Source organism: Delphinapterus leucas, chromosome 15 (genome assembly GCF_059928025.1).
Source record: "Delphinapterus leucas isolate spDelLeu-1000000601 "Yukka" chromosome 15, BTC_Dleu_Yukka2, whole genome shotgun sequence".
NCBI classification, from domain to species: Eukaryota; Metazoa; Chordata; class Mammalia; order Artiodactyla; family Monodontidae; genus Delphinapterus; species Delphinapterus leucas.
In genome coordinates, this window is record NC_143143.1 from 65,148,448 (window position 1) to 65,163,950 (window position 15,503).

General features: G+C 43.1%; 1 protein-coding gene across 1 annotated transcript in view; it reads right to left on the reverse strand.

Annotated features, from left to right (window-relative positions):
• Positions 1-15,503, reverse strand: part of LOC111184295 (fer-1-like protein 4) — a 48,022-nt gene that overhangs the window by 4,128 nt on the left and 28,391 nt on the right. The window contains 8 exon segments of the mRNA XM_089895430.1: positions 358-512; positions 933-1,103; positions 1,290-1,417; positions 14,366-14,410; positions 14,413-14,484; positions 14,591-14,728; positions 14,801-14,901; positions 14,992-15,034. Coding sequence (XP_089751556.1) covers positions 358-512; positions 933-1,103; positions 1,290-1,417; positions 14,366-14,410; positions 14,413-14,484; positions 14,591-14,728; positions 14,801-14,901; positions 14,992-15,034 — 853 coding nt within the window.

The following is a 15,503-nucleotide window of genomic DNA, read 5'->3' on the forward strand; positions in this document are numbered from 1 at the left end:
ACAGTGGGGTTGGAGGCTTTGTGGCCTCTGTGCAGACCTTGTTTAGAGAACAGACCACTGGCCATACATGAAGCATGAGCTAAATTCTGCATCCATATTTTACGTTGTATGGGACTCCTGTGTCCCCAATTAGCTATGGCTCTGAGGGGTTCGCTAGGGCTCCCTGGAGATCTCACACTCACCAACAAAGACCATTTTCTCTCCACTATCATCCTTACTCAGCAAAAACTCAGCTCCTCTGCTTGCAGAGGGAGGCGGGCTCTTTGTGGGGCACACTAGGCTGGGCACCAGGGTCCCCCTGTACCTTGTTCTTCCATCTTGCTCCCTCTGGACTGTGCAGCGGAGAGGGGCTGGTACCTGGGGGCAGGGTCTCTGGCGGTGTCAGAAAGAGTTTGCTGCCCACCTTGACAGCCCCGGCTCGGTATTCAGGTGGGGGGAGGCCACAGGGTAGGCACAGCACCGCCAGGATCTGCGAAGGCTGAAATGCGTCACGCCAGGCACTGTAGCCATCCCTGTGGCAGAAAAGGAATGTGCCTCAGTTGGATCCAGCATATGAACGTACTTGGGCACAGGCGCAGGGATGGGTGCCCTTGAGGACTTGGGATCCAGGTTTGTAACTCCTCTGCGGGACAGGTTAGCCCTCGCTTACGGTAACGGTGAAAATCAAATATGCATGGCAGGTGCTCCTATGAAGGAGATACTGATATTACCCGTCTTTCAGATGAGGAAACTGAAGCTCAGGAAAGCCAAGTGACTTATTAGTTACAGGATCCCAACCCCCAGGCCCATTTCTTGACCAGTAAGCTATAATGTCTTGGTCGCAGGGGAGTCCCCTTCTATGAAATGGAAGGATCTGGACAGACAGGTGGGATGCGAACTTGAATGTCTTTGGTCAGACTTAGAATGACTCCTGAGGGCCCTGTTGGACTCACACGTCATACTGGGACGCCAGCCCACAGTTCGCCCTGTGGTGGCTATAGAATCGGTTTTCCAGATCAATGGGGGTCTCTCTGATGAGGTCATCAGAACCCACGAGGTCATGATCAAACACAGCCACGGTCAACTCTGGCTCAGCAGGGAGAGAGATGCTGAGCTCTAGGGCCCTGGCCAGGAGAGAGCGTGAGGACAACACCTCCACACCCTAGGAGGTGGTCTTGTGAGGGGTAGGGGTGTGAGGGGACTCAACAGCTTCTGTCCATTCCCCCACACCACATCAGCTGCCTGAGTGAGAGCCACAGGGCGGGATGGCAAAGTTGCTCTCCATTCCCAAGCCCAGGGCCCAGCCTCACTCTCCAAAGATGGGGTTCAGCTACTTGAGGATGTAGCACTCCTTGGTGTCCAGCCGCTCCCAGCCAGCGCTCACCACCACATAGGGGTCTGTTTTGCCGTTGGCGTCGGCAGGAGCCAGGTTGGTAGCCTAGGGAGACAGTATGGGGTGGAAATGAAAGAAATGTCATTGTCATAACCCAAGGTGGCTCTTGCCGGACCTAATCTCCGATTGAGTGTAAACAGGAAGTTACCAGGGAGAGATCTTCCACCTCAAGGAGTTAGCTGAGAGGTTGCACAAGATGACTTTTATTTACTTTTAAATTAATTATTGAAATACTTAAGACATACAAGTAAGTATAACAAAAGATATAATGAAACAGAAAATATGTGGAAAGATGTATACCCTTATACATCTTACTATTCAATTTGTAGCTTTCCATATTGTTTGACCTTCATTTTTTTACAATGAGCATATTTTACATTTTATTCCTTTTTTTTACTTTTTAAATTAAGAATATTTTAACTAAATAAAAATAATTACAATTTTTTAATTGTATTAAAAAATAATACAATGAGCATGTGTGTGCCCAGTTTCATAAATTAAACACTACCGACAAATGTCCCCTGAGTCCCCTGAGTCCCCTGACCTGACTTAATTCCTTTTTCATCCCTGAAGTAGCCAGACCCTTTATTTGGGGTTTCTCACTCACAGAAAAAAAAAAAGGAAAAATACTTTTACTACATATACATACGTCCCTAAGCAATATATAGCACTATATTGCATGGTTTAAACTATATTTAGTAAACTTACTTTTTCTGTTTTTGATAACTACGTAATTAAGTAAATTCAGAACTTATGCATAAATTACTGAAGTATAATTTATACACAGCAATATATTTTTAGTCTTTTTACACTCCTACCTGCCATGTATGAGAGTTCCAGTTGTCCCACATCTTTCACACCTGGTATCGTCAGTCTTTTGACTTTCGTCAATCTAGCCCTTGTGAAATTGTAGCTCATTGTGGTTTTAACTTGTATTTCCCTGCTGATGAAGCATGTTGAGCATCTTTGCATGTGCTTATTGGCCTTATATATATATTTGCTTTTGTGAAGTGACTGTTCAAATTTTTTGCTCCATTATTGAGTTTTAAATTTAAAAACATTACACTTTTAATTTCTAAACATTCTAACTGGGCCTTTCAACTTGCTGTTTATTTTTAATAGTCTCTTGTTCCTTGCTCATTTCAAATTCATTCTTTTATTTCTTTAAACATTTCATATATACTTATTTTACATTCTCTATCTAGTCATTCCAATATCAACGACCTTAGGGGTCTGAATGTGTTGTTATTTTTGCTAATTCTTACCCATGGTGACTTTTTTTTTTTTAAGCATCTTTATTGGTGTATAATTGCTTTACAGTGGTGTGTTCATTTCTGGTTTATAACAAAGTGAATCAGCTATACGTATACATATATCCCCATATCTCCTCCCTCTTGTGTCTCCCTCCCACCCTCCCATGGTGGCTTTTTTCTTTATATTTCAGTACTTTTTAATCATGATTCATATTTGGTTTAACTCATGCTGAGGGGCTGTTGTGGGTGTTCTCTGCCAGAGAGAGCTTGTTTTCACTCCTGCCAGTTTCCTAGGCAAACTACCAACCTGCAGCCACTTTAAAATAAATCCTCCACTTGAGGTTTTGGGGATCACACAGATGGTGGGAACTCAGGCCCTGAACTGTATTAGAGCCAGCTTGTGGTCATGGATGCTAGGGGAAACTTTTTCCCCTCTAACCAATGCCAAGTTTAAGACAGGCAAGTTTCCTTGGTGTCTCCTTCTGCCTTTCAAGTTCCTATTTTTGTTCATCCTTATGCAGAGGGTGTAATTTTGGGGCCTCCACTTTACATAAGGCCGTTCAGTCAAACTCCTGCCCTAGGTAGCCCCAGGACTTCATCTTCTGTCCTCCCTGCCTGTCAACCATCCACGAGGAAGATGAGGTTTCCCAGGTCAGCAGTAAGTGTGGGGAAAGCCAGCTTTAGCATTGCTTTTCCCTAGGTCCCTGTTATTAACTATATTTTCCTGTTTTCTGTAATCTTGATGCTGTGGTATCTGGAGCCATACTGGCCCGGGAGAAATTGCACCTGTCAGGGGTACTAATTCCTAGAGTTAGCAAACAACACACCTGCCAGAGCACCTTTCATATACAAACCAACCAATCTAGAGCCCATACAATGTCCAACCACCTCCTCTATCTGGCTCTTATACTCCAGGAAGTAATATTCCTCTGCCCTAATCATCCTCAGGGCCAGGTTCCAGACAACAAGAGACAGTGAGACAGCCCCCGTACCCCAGAGCCCACAGGAATTATTCAAACTAGCCAATCCTAAGCCTGCTTACACTGCCTTGCCCTGCCTTTCCTGCAGAAACCACAATAAAGGCTCTGGCCCTCACACTTCCCTTCCTCCTTCTGCCTCTGGACTGGCCCTCATGCTTCCCCGTGTGGCCCTGCAGGGTACAGCATGCACCCGCCCCCCCCCCCCCCAGAAAATTGAAACAACAGACTATCTTTTCAATGGCAACCATCTCCTGATCTGTTGGCTTCACCAAACATGGATAAGAACAAAATCCTGGGTACGTTTTAAAGCAGTTCCTGCTTTTATTCTGGGTTTTTTTTTCCACTCTAAAATCTTTTACTTTCTTGGAAGCTCAGCATTGCATTTAAAAGATTTTTTTTAAATAAATTTATTTACTTCCGGGAAGATGGCGGAAGAGTAAGACGTGGAGATCACATTCCTCCCCATAGATACACCAGAAATACATCTACACGTGGAACAACTCCTACAGAACACCTACTGAACGCTGGCAGAAGACCTCAGACCTCCCAAAAGGCAAGAAACCCCCCACGTACCTGGGTAGGGCAAAAGAATAAGCAGAGACAAAAGGATAGGGACGGGTCCTGCACCAGCGGGAGGGAGCTGTGAAGGAGGAAAAGTGTCCACACACTAGGAAGCCCCTTCGCGGGCGGAAACTGCGGGTGGTGGAGTAGGGGAGATTCGGAGCCGCGGAGGAGAGCACAGCAACAGGGGTGCGGAGGGCAAAGCGAAGAGATTCCAGCGCAGAGGATCAGGACCGACCGGCACTCACCAGCCGAGAGGCGTGTCTGCTCACCCGCTGGGGCGGGCAGGGCTGGGAGCTGAGGCTTGGGCTTCGGTCGGAGCGCCGGGAGAGGACTGGGGTTGGCGGCGTGAACACAGCCTGCAGGGGGTTAGTGCGCCACGGCTGGCCAGGAGGGAGTCCGGGGAAAAGTCTGGAGCTGCCGAAGAGGCAAGAGACTTTTTCCTCCCTCTTTATTTCCTGGTGCGCGAGGAGAGGGGATTAAGAGCGCCGCTTAAAGGAGCTCCAGAGACGGGCGCGAGCCGCGGCTAAAAGCGCGGACCCCAGAGACGGGCATGAGACGCTGTCTGCTGCTGCCGCCACCAAGAAGCCTGTGTGCGAACACAGGTCACTATCCGCACACCCCTTCCGGGGAGCCTGTGCAGCCCGCCACTGCCAGGGTCCCGGGATCCAGGGACAACTCCCCCGGGAGAACGCACGGCGCGCCTCAGGCTGGTGCAACGTCACGCTGGCCTCTGCCGCTGCAGGCTCGCCCTGCACTCCGTGACCCTCCCTACCCCCGGCCTGAGTGAGCCAGAGCCCCCGATTCAGCGGCTCCTTTAACCCCGTCCTGTCTGAGCAAAGAACAGACGCCCTCCGGCGACCTACACGCACAGGCGGGGCCAAATCCAAAGCTGAGCCCCTGGGAGCTGTGAGAACAAAGAAGAGAAAGGGAAATCTCTCCCAGCAGCCTCAGAAGCAGCGGATTAAAGCTCCACAATCAACCTGATGTACCTGCATCTGTGGAATACATGAATAGACAACGAATCATCCCAAATTAAGGAGGTGGACTTGAGAGCGAGATTTATTATTCTTTCTCCTTTTCCTTTTTTTGTGTGTATGTGTATGCTTCTGTGTGAGATTTTGTCTGTATAGCTTTGCTTCCACCATTTGTCCGAGGGTTCTATCCGTCCGTCTTTTTTTTTTTTAATTTTTTCTTAATAATTACTTTTTAATAGCCTTATTTTATTTTACTTTATCTTCGTTCTTTCTTTCCTTCCTTCCCTCCTTTAGACAACGAATCATCCCAAATTGAGGAGGTGAACTTTGAGAGCAACATTTATGATTTTTTCCTCTTTTCCTCTTTTTGTGAGTGTGTATGTGTATGCTTCTGTGTGAGATTTTGTCTGTATAGCTTTGCTTCCACCATTTGTTCCAGGGTTCTATCCATCCGGTTTTTTGTGTTTTTTTTCTCTTAATAATTATTTTTTTATTTTAATAACTTTATTATATTTTACCTTACTTTATTTTTACTTTATCTTCTTTTTTTCCTTCCTTCCGTCCTTCCTTCCTTGCTCCCTCCCTCCCTCCCTCCCTCCTTTCTTTCTTTCTACTTCTACTAATTCTTTCTTTCTACTTTTTCTCCCTTTTCTTCTGAGCCGTGTGGATGAAAGGCTCTTGGTGCTGCAGCCAGGAGTTAGTGCTGTGCCTCTGAGGTGGGAGAGCCAACTTCAGGACACTGGTCCACAAGAGACCTCCCAGCTGCACATAATATCAAACGGTGAAAATCTCCCAGAGATCTCCATCTCAACACCAGCACCCAGCTTCACTCAACGACCAGTAAGCTACAGTGCTGGACATCCTATGCCAAACAACTAGCAAGACAGGAACACAACCCCACCCATTAGCAGAGAGGCTGCCCAAAATCATAATAAGTCGACAGACACCCCAAAACACACCACCAGACGTGGACCTGCCCACCAGAAAGACAAGATCCAGCCTCATCCACCAGAACACAGGCACTAGTACCCTCCACCAGGAAGCCTACACAACCCACTGAACCAACCTTAGCCACTGGGGACAGACACCAAAAAAACAGGAACCACGAACCTGCAGTCTGCCAAAAGGAGACCCCAAACACAGTAAGATAAGCAAAATGAAAAGACAGAAAAACACACAGCAGATGAAGGAGCAAGATAAAAACCCACCAGACCTAACAAGTGAAGAGGAAATAGGCAGTCTACCTGGAAAAGAATTCAGAATAATGATAGTAAAGATGATCCAAAATCTTGGAAATAGAATAGACAAAATGCAAGAAACAGTTAACAAGGACCTAGAAGAACTAAAGATGAAACAAACAATGATGAACAACACAATAAATGAAATGAAAAATACTCTAGATGGGATCAATAGAATGACTGAGGCAGAAGAACGGATAAGTGACCTGGAAGATAAAATAGTGGAAATAACTAACGCAGAGCAGAATAAAGAAAAAAGAATGAAAAGAACTGAGAACAGTCTCAGAGACCTCTGGGACAACATTAAACGCACCAACATTCGAATTATAGGGGTTCCAGAAGAAGAGAAAAAGAAAGGGACTGAGAAAATATTTGAAGAGATTATAGTTGAAAACTTCCCTAATATGGGAAAGGAAATAGTTAATCAAGTCCAGGAAGCACAGAAAGTCCCATACAGGATAAATCCAAGGAGAAATACGCCAAGACACATATTAATCAAACTGTCAAAAATTAAATACAAAGAAAACATATTAAAAGCAGCAAGGGAAAAACAACAAATAACACACAAGGGAATCCCCATAAAGTTAACAGCTGATCTTTCAGCAGAAACTCTGCAAGCCAGAAGGGAGTGGCAGGACATATTGAAAGTGATGAAGGAGAAAAACCTGCAACCAAGATTACTCTACCCAGCAAGGATCTCATTCAGATTTGATGGAGAAATTAAAACCTTTACAGACAAGCAAAAGCTGAGAGAGTTCAGCACCACCAAACCAGCTATACAACAACTGCTAAAGGAACTTCTCTAGGCAAGAAACACAAGAGAAGGAAAAGACCTACAATAACGAACGCAAAACAATTAAGAAAATAGAAATAGGAACATACATATCGATAATTACCTTAAATGTAAATGGACTAACTGCTCCCACCAAAAGACACAGATTGGCTGAATGGATACAAAAACAAGACGTATATATTTGCTGTCTACAAGAGACCCACTTCAGACCTAGAGACACATACAGACTGAAAGTAAGGGGATGGAAAAAGGTATTTCATGCAAATGGAAACCAAAAGAAAGCTGGAGTAGCAATTCTCATATCAGACAAAATAGACTTTAAAATAAAGACTATTAGAAGAGACAAAGAAGGACACTACATAATGATCAAGGGATCGATCCAAGAAGAAGATATAACAATTGTAAATATTTATGCACCCAACATAGAAGCACCTCAATACATAAGGCAAATACTAACAGCCATAAAAGGGGAAATCAACAGTAACACATTCATAGTAGGGGACTTTAACACCACACTTTCACCAAAGGACAGATCATCCAAAATGAAAATAAATAAGGAAACCCAAGCTTTAAATGATACATTAAACAAGATGGACTTAATTGATATTTATAGGACATTCCATCCAAAAACAACAGAATACACATTTTTCTCTAGTGCTCATGGAACATTCTCCAGGACAGATCATATCTTGGGTCACAAATCAAGCCTTGGTAAATTTAAGAAAATTGAAATTATATCAAGTATCTTTTCCGACCACAACGCTATGAGACTAGATATCAATTACAGGAAAAGATCGTAAAAAATACAAACACATGGAGGCTAAACAATACACTACTTAATAACGAAGTGATCACTGAAGAAATCAAAGAGGAAATCAAAAAATACCTAGAAACAAATGACAATGGAGACACGACGACTCAAAATCTATGGGATGCAGCAAAAGCAGTTCTAAGAGGGAAGTTTATAGCAATACAATCCTACCTTAAGAAACAGGAAACATCTCGAATAAACAACCTAACCTTGCACCTAAAGCAATTAGAGAAAGAAGAACAAAAAAACCCCAAAGTTAGCAGAAGGAAAGAAATCATAAAAATCAGATCAGAAATAAATGAAAAAGAAATGAAGGAAACGATAGCAAAGATCAATAAAACTAAAAGCTGGTTCTTTGAAAGGATAAACAAAATTGATAAACCATTAGCCAGACTCATCAAGAAAAAAAGGGAGAAGACTCAAATCAATAGAATTAGAAATGAAAAAGGAGAAGTAACAACTGACACTGCAGAAATACAAAAGATCATGAGAGATTACTACAAGCAACTCTATGCCAATAAAATGGACAACCTGGAAGAAATGGACAAATTCTTAGAAAGGCACAGCCTGCCAAGACTGAATCAGGAAGAAATAGAAAATATGAACAGACCAATCACAAGCACTGAAATTGAAACTGCGATTAAAAATCTTCTAACAAACAAACGCCCAGGACCAGATGGCTTCACAGGCGAATTCTATCAAACATTTAGAGAAGAGCTAACACCTATCCTTCTCAAACTCTTCCAAAATACAGCAGAGGGAGGAACACTCCCCAACTCATTCTACGAGGCCATCATCACCCTGATACCAAAACCAGACAAGGATGTCACAAAGAAAGAAAACTACAGGCCAATATCACTGATGAACATAGATGCAAAAATCCTCAACAAAATACTAGCAAACAGAATCCAACAGCACATTAAACGGATCATACACCATGATCAAGTGGGGTTTATTCCAGGAATGCAAGGATTCTTCAATATACGCAAATCAATCAACGTGATACACCATATTAACAAATTGAAGGAGAAAACCATATGATCATCTCAATAGATGCAGAGAAAGCTTTCGACAAAATTCAACACCCATTTATGATAAAAACCCTGCAGAAAGTAGGCATAGAGGGAACTTTCCTCAACATAATAAAGGCCATATATGACAAACCCACAGCCAACATCGTCCTCAATGGTGAAAAACTGAAAGCATTTCCACTAAGATCAGGAACAAGACAAGGTTGCCCACTCTCACCACTCTTATTCAACATAGTTTTGGAAGTTTTAGCCACAGCAATCAGAGAAAAAAAGGAAATAAAAGGAATCCAAATCAGAAAAGAAGTAAGCTGTCACTCTTTGCAGATGACATGACACTGTACATAGAGAATCCTAAAGATGCTACCAGAAAACTACTAGAGCTAATCAATGAATTTGGTAAAGTAGCAGGATACAAAATTAATGCACAGAAATCTCTGGCATTCCTATACACTAAGGATGAAAAATCTGAAAGTGAAATCAAGAAAACACTCCCATTTACCACTGCAACAAAAAGAATAAAATATCTAGGAATAAACCTACCTAAGGAGACAAAAGACCTGTATGCAGAAAATTATAAGACACTGATGAAAGAAATTAAAGATGATACAAATAGATGGAGAGATATACCATGTTCTAGGATTGGAAGAATCAACATTGTGAAAATGACTCTACTACCCAAAGCAATCTACAGAGTCAATGCAATCCCTATCAAACTACCACTGGCATTTTTTACAGAACTAGAACAAAAAATTTCACAATTTGTATGGAAACACAGAAGACCCCGAATAGCCAAAGCAATCTTGAGAAAGAAAAACGGAGCTGGAGGAATCAGGCTTCCTGACTTCAAACTGTACTACAAAGCTACAGTAATCAAGACAGTATGGTACTGGCACAAAAACAGAAATATAGATCAATGGAACAGGATAGAAAGCCCAGAGATAAACCCACTCACATATGGTCACCTTATCTTTGATAAAGGAGGCAGGAATGTACAGTGGAGAAAGGACAGCCTCTTCAATAAGTGGTGCTGGGAAAACTGGACAGCTACATGTAAAAGTATGAGATTAGATCACTCCCTAACACCATACACAAAAATAAGCTGAAAATGGATTAAAGACCTAAATGTAAGGCCAGAAACTATCAAACTCCTAGAGGAAAAGATAGGCAGGACACTCTATGAGATAAATCACAGCAAGGTCCTTTTTGACCCACCTCCTAGAGAAATGGAAATAAAAACAAAAATAAACAAATGGGACCTAATGAAACTTCAAAGCTTTTGCACAGCAAAGGAAACCATAAAGAAGACCAAAAGACAGCCCTCAGAATGGGAGAAAATATTTGCAAATGAAGCAACTGACAAAGGATTAATCTCCAAGATTTATAAGCAGCTCATGCAGCTTAATAACAAAAAAACAAACAACCCAATCCAAAAATGGGCAGAAGACCTAAATAGACATTTCTCCAAAGAAGATACAGATTGCCAACAAACACATGAAAGAATGCTCAACATCACTAATCATTAGAGAAATGCAAATCAAAACTACAATGAGATATCATCTCACACCAGTCAGAATGGGCATCATCAAAAAATCTAGAAACAATAAATGCTCGAGAGGGTGTGGAGAAAAGGGAACCCTCTTACACTGTTGGTGGGAATGTAAATTGATACAGCCACTGTGGAGAACAGTATGGAGGTTCCTTAAAAAACTACAAATAGGGCTTCCCTGGTGGCGCAGTGGTTGAGAGTCCGACTGCCGATGCAGGGGACACGGGTTCGTGCCCCGGTCCAGGAAGATCCCACATGCCGTGGAGCGGCTGGGCCTGTGAGCCATGGCCGCTGAGCCTGCGTGTCCGGAGCCTGTGCTCCGCAACGGGAGAGACCACAGCAGTGAGAGGCCCGCGTACCGCAAAAAAAAAAAAAAAAAAAACTACAAATATAACTACCATATGACCCAGCAATCCCACTACTAGGCATATACCCTGAGAAAACCATAATTCAAAAAGAATCATGTACCAAAATGTTCATTGCAGCTCTATTTACAATAGCCCAGAGATGGAAACAACCTAAGTGTCCATCATCGGATGAATGGATAAAGAAGATGTGGCACATATATACAATGGAATATTACTCGGCCATAAAAAGAAACGAAATTGAGCTATTTGTAATGAGGTGGATAGACCTAGAGTCTGTCATACAGAGTGACGTAAGTCAGAAAGAGAGAGACAAATACCGTATGCTAACACATATATATGGAATTTAAGGGGAAAAAATGTCATGAAGAACCTAGGGGTGAAACAGGAATAAAGACACAGACTTACTAGAGAATGGACTTGAGGATATGGGGAGGGGGAAGGGTAAACTGTGACAAAGCGAGAGAGAGGCATGGACATATATACACTACCAAATGTAAGGTAGATAGCTAGTGGGAAGCAGCCGCATAGCACAGGGAGATCAGCTCCGTGCTTTGTGACCGCCTGGAGGGGTGGGATAGGGAGGGTGGAAGGGAGGGAGACGCAAGCGGGAAGAGATATGGGAACATATGTATATATATAACTGATTCATTTTGTTGTGAAGCTGAAACTAACATACCATTGTAAAGCAATTATACTCCAATAAAGATGTTAAAATGAAAAAAAAATTTATTTACTTATTTATATTTTATTTTTGGCTGCATTGGGTCTTCATTGCTGTGCACGGACTTTCTCTAGTTGCGGCAAGCAGGAGCTACTCTTCGTTGTGGTGCATGGGCTTCTCATTGTGGTGGCTTCTCTTGTGGCAGAGCACGGGCTCTAGGCCGTGGGCTTCAGTAGTTGTGGCATGTGAGCTCAGTAGTTGTGGCGCACAGGCTTAGCTGCTCTGCGGCATGTGGGATCTTCCCGGACCAGGCCTCAAACCCGTCTCCCCTGCATTGGCAGGTGGATTCTTAACTACTGTGCCACCATGGAAGTCCTAAAAGGTGTTTTTAACAGTATGACGATTCCTCAAAACACTAAAAATAGAGTTGCCATATGATCCAGGAATCCCACTCCTGGGCATATATCCTGAAAAAACTATAATTCAGAAACATACAGGGAGGGCTTCCCTGGTGGCACAGCGGTTAAGAATCTGCCTGCCAATGCAGGGGACACGGGTTCAAGCTCTGGTCCGGGAAGATCCCACATGCTGTGGAGCAACTAAGCCTGTGTGCTACAACTACTGAGCCTGCACTCTAGAGCCCACAAACCACAACTACTGAGCCCATGTGCCACAACTACTGAGCCTGTGCACCTAGAGCCTGTGCTCCACAACAAGAGAAGCCACCACAATGAGAATCCTGCACACCGCAACAAAGAGTAGCCCCCACTTGCCACAACTAGAGAAAGCCCATGTGCAGCAACGAAGACCCAATGCAGCCAAAAATAAAATAAATAAATAAATAAATAAAGATACAGGGAATTCCCTGGTGGTCCAGTGGTTAGGACTCTGCGCTTCCACTGTAGGGGGTACAGGTTCTATCCCTGGTCAGGGAAATAAGATCCTGCATGTCGCACAGTGCAGCCAAAAAAATAATAACAAGTAAATAAATAAAATATAACCAAAAAAAGATACATGCACCCCTATGTTCATAGCAGCACTACTCATGATAGCCAAGACATGGAAGCAACCTAAATGCCCATGGACAGATGAATGGATAAAGAAGATGTGGTACATATATACAATGGAATAATATTCAGCCATAAAAAAAAATGAAATAATGCTATTTGCAGCAACATGGATGGACCTAGAGATTATCATACTAAGTGAAATAAGTCAGAGAAAGACAAATACCATATGATATCACTTATATGTGGAATCTAAAAACACTTGGCATCAGTTGACAGAAATCTTCTTCGTTTTATTTTACAGCTGCATAGTACTCTGTTATACGGACATAGCACAGTTTATTCAACCCTTCTGCTATGTATGGGCATTTAATAAGATTTGATTTTTAATGGTCTTCCATCTTTAGAAATTTTATTTTATTATTTTCAAATCCGCCCAATTTTTATAGCCTTTTGTTCTCTGCGTGTGAAATCATTTTAAACTGTTTTAAACTGTGAAGTAATTTTAAGCTGTTTTATATTTCTAATATTTGAAAATTCTAACATCCAAAGCCCTTAGAGATCTAATTCTCTTTTGTGTTGTGTCTTTCTGACAAATTTTCCTGAGATTGTTTTCTTATATATTTTATAATTTGGGATTGTGAACCCAAATTTGGTTATCTAAATCTAGGGAAGTCTGTGAAGCCTGATTTGGGACTACTTTAAGCCAATCTCTCAACTGTGAGTTTTGTGGAGTAAGCAGATAATAAAAATTCAAGTCTTAAGTCAATGTGAGGGCAAAACTCTAATAGTAAATCCTCAGGGAAGACATTTTTTCTCTTTCCCCCAATTGGAACAGAGGCTGAGATAGACCATTTACCTTACAGGCTTCTTTCCCCGTGGGTGGGCTTCCTCTTGCCCACCTTTCACTGAGAGTAGAGCCCTTCCTGGGTGCTGCTTCGAGCAAGGGTCTTGGTTGTGTCTCCCACCTTGTATAGGCTATTAGATATTAGAACCTAAGGCTTGGGGTCCAGGTATGGACAAATCCTCTCAAGAGAATCTGACTTCAGGGCTTGTTCAGGGATTCCTGCTGTTTCCTCATTTTGGCCCATTGGGAATTCCCTTTCTTATGAGCTTAGCATTTGTTTAAAAGATTGTTTATCTAGCATTTCTAGATCTATTATATCAAGAATTTATTTCAGACCATCTGGTCTGCAATGTTGCTAGAAGTAGAAGGTCCAGATGTTGTCTACTATCTGATGTATGCACTAGGATGCTTACATTATGGTAGAAGAGTGCCACAGAATGTTTCTTGAAATTACATCTTAGTCAGAATGCCTATATTTAAACTAGATAAAAGTACAGCATCTGCTCTGTGCCAGGAGTGAAGGGATAGCAACCCACTCATTCCCCTCTCACTCCCTGAGATGCCTTTAAGGAAACTGCAGGGCCCTGTTGAGCACTGTATGAAAACTGCAGCAATGGGAGGACCTGTACAAAGGTATTTGATGACAGGCCATCACAAAGCTTTACAGAGTTGTGCTCTTCCTGGAATTATACTCCCCATTCTATGAGACTAGAACTACAAATAAGGAATTAGGGGATCTAAGCTCTAAATTCAGGTTCTGCCGTGAGCAAGATGTGTAACCCTGTGAAGTCTCTTAAGTTTGTGCCTAAGATTTCCCATCTGAAAAATGAAAAAGCTGGACTCTGATCCCTTCAGTCTGTAGGTTTTGTGTACATTACCTTTGCCGGAGTTAGAGGCATGCCAGGTCAATGGATGCTCACCTTTACAACATATACTCTGACTAGGAGCTTGATGGGCCGATTCTGTGTGGGATCCCCCTGGAGATCTGGGGATCAGAGAAGGACACTGCCTCTGATTCAGGGTAAATGAGGTAGGAGCCCTGGGTGGGATGGGGGGATATGGAGCAGAAAAAACACTGGTAAGACAGTCTTCTTCCTACATCCCCACTTGTGCTCCTTGGTCCCCCATTCCTTCCCGAAACATACCTTGAACTTGCCCACAAGGTTTCCAGACCCTTCTTCCTCTCCATCTCCATCCTGACCTCCTTGCCCCCGATACAGGGGAAACACATTCAGCCAGTCTTCAAAGTGGTTAAACTCTTCTTCCAGGGAGCTGTTGTAAATCTGAAAGGCGAGGGCCTCAGTGACAGCTCGTCCAGAATCCGAGCAGAATCCCCTCTTGCAACACCCACTTACCTTCAGAGTGGCGATTGCTTTTTTCTGGGACACAGAGCCTTTGACTTCAGCCTTACCCTGGTCTTGGGCTTCCCCATCCACAGAAAGGAGATTGCCCCCATCTCGGAACAGCAGAAATGCCCCGTTAGAAATACTGGTGTGGGGGAGGGAGGGAGACACAAAGAGGAAAAACAAGAAAGCCAATCTCTTACCTGAATCCCCAGCATCATCCATTTCATCCTCATCTAAGTTGGTCTGAAATCAAAGCGCAGGTCAAAGATTCTTCCCTACCCTTTACCTCCTTAATCTACCCCTTTTACAGGATAGGGAGTTGGAAAACTTTAGCTCAAGTTCCAGCTGGGTAAGCCACTTGCATTTTCAAAGCCTTAGTTTATCATATAGTCCTGATATGTAACCACCAGGTACATGTGGCTATTGAGCACTTGAAATGCATCTGGTCCAAACTGAGATGTGCTGGAAGCATAAACTACACACCAGATTTTAAAGACTAGTATAAAATAAGATTATAAAATATCTCATTATTGAGCTTCCCCTGGGGGAAGTGGTTAAGAATTCACCTGCCAATGCAGGGGACACGGGTTCGAGTCCTGGTCCGGGAAGACCCCACATGCCGCGGAGCAACTAAGCCTGTGCACCACAACTACTGAGCCTGCGCTCTAGAGCCTATGCTGCGCAGAAAGAGAAGCCACCGCAATGAGAAGCC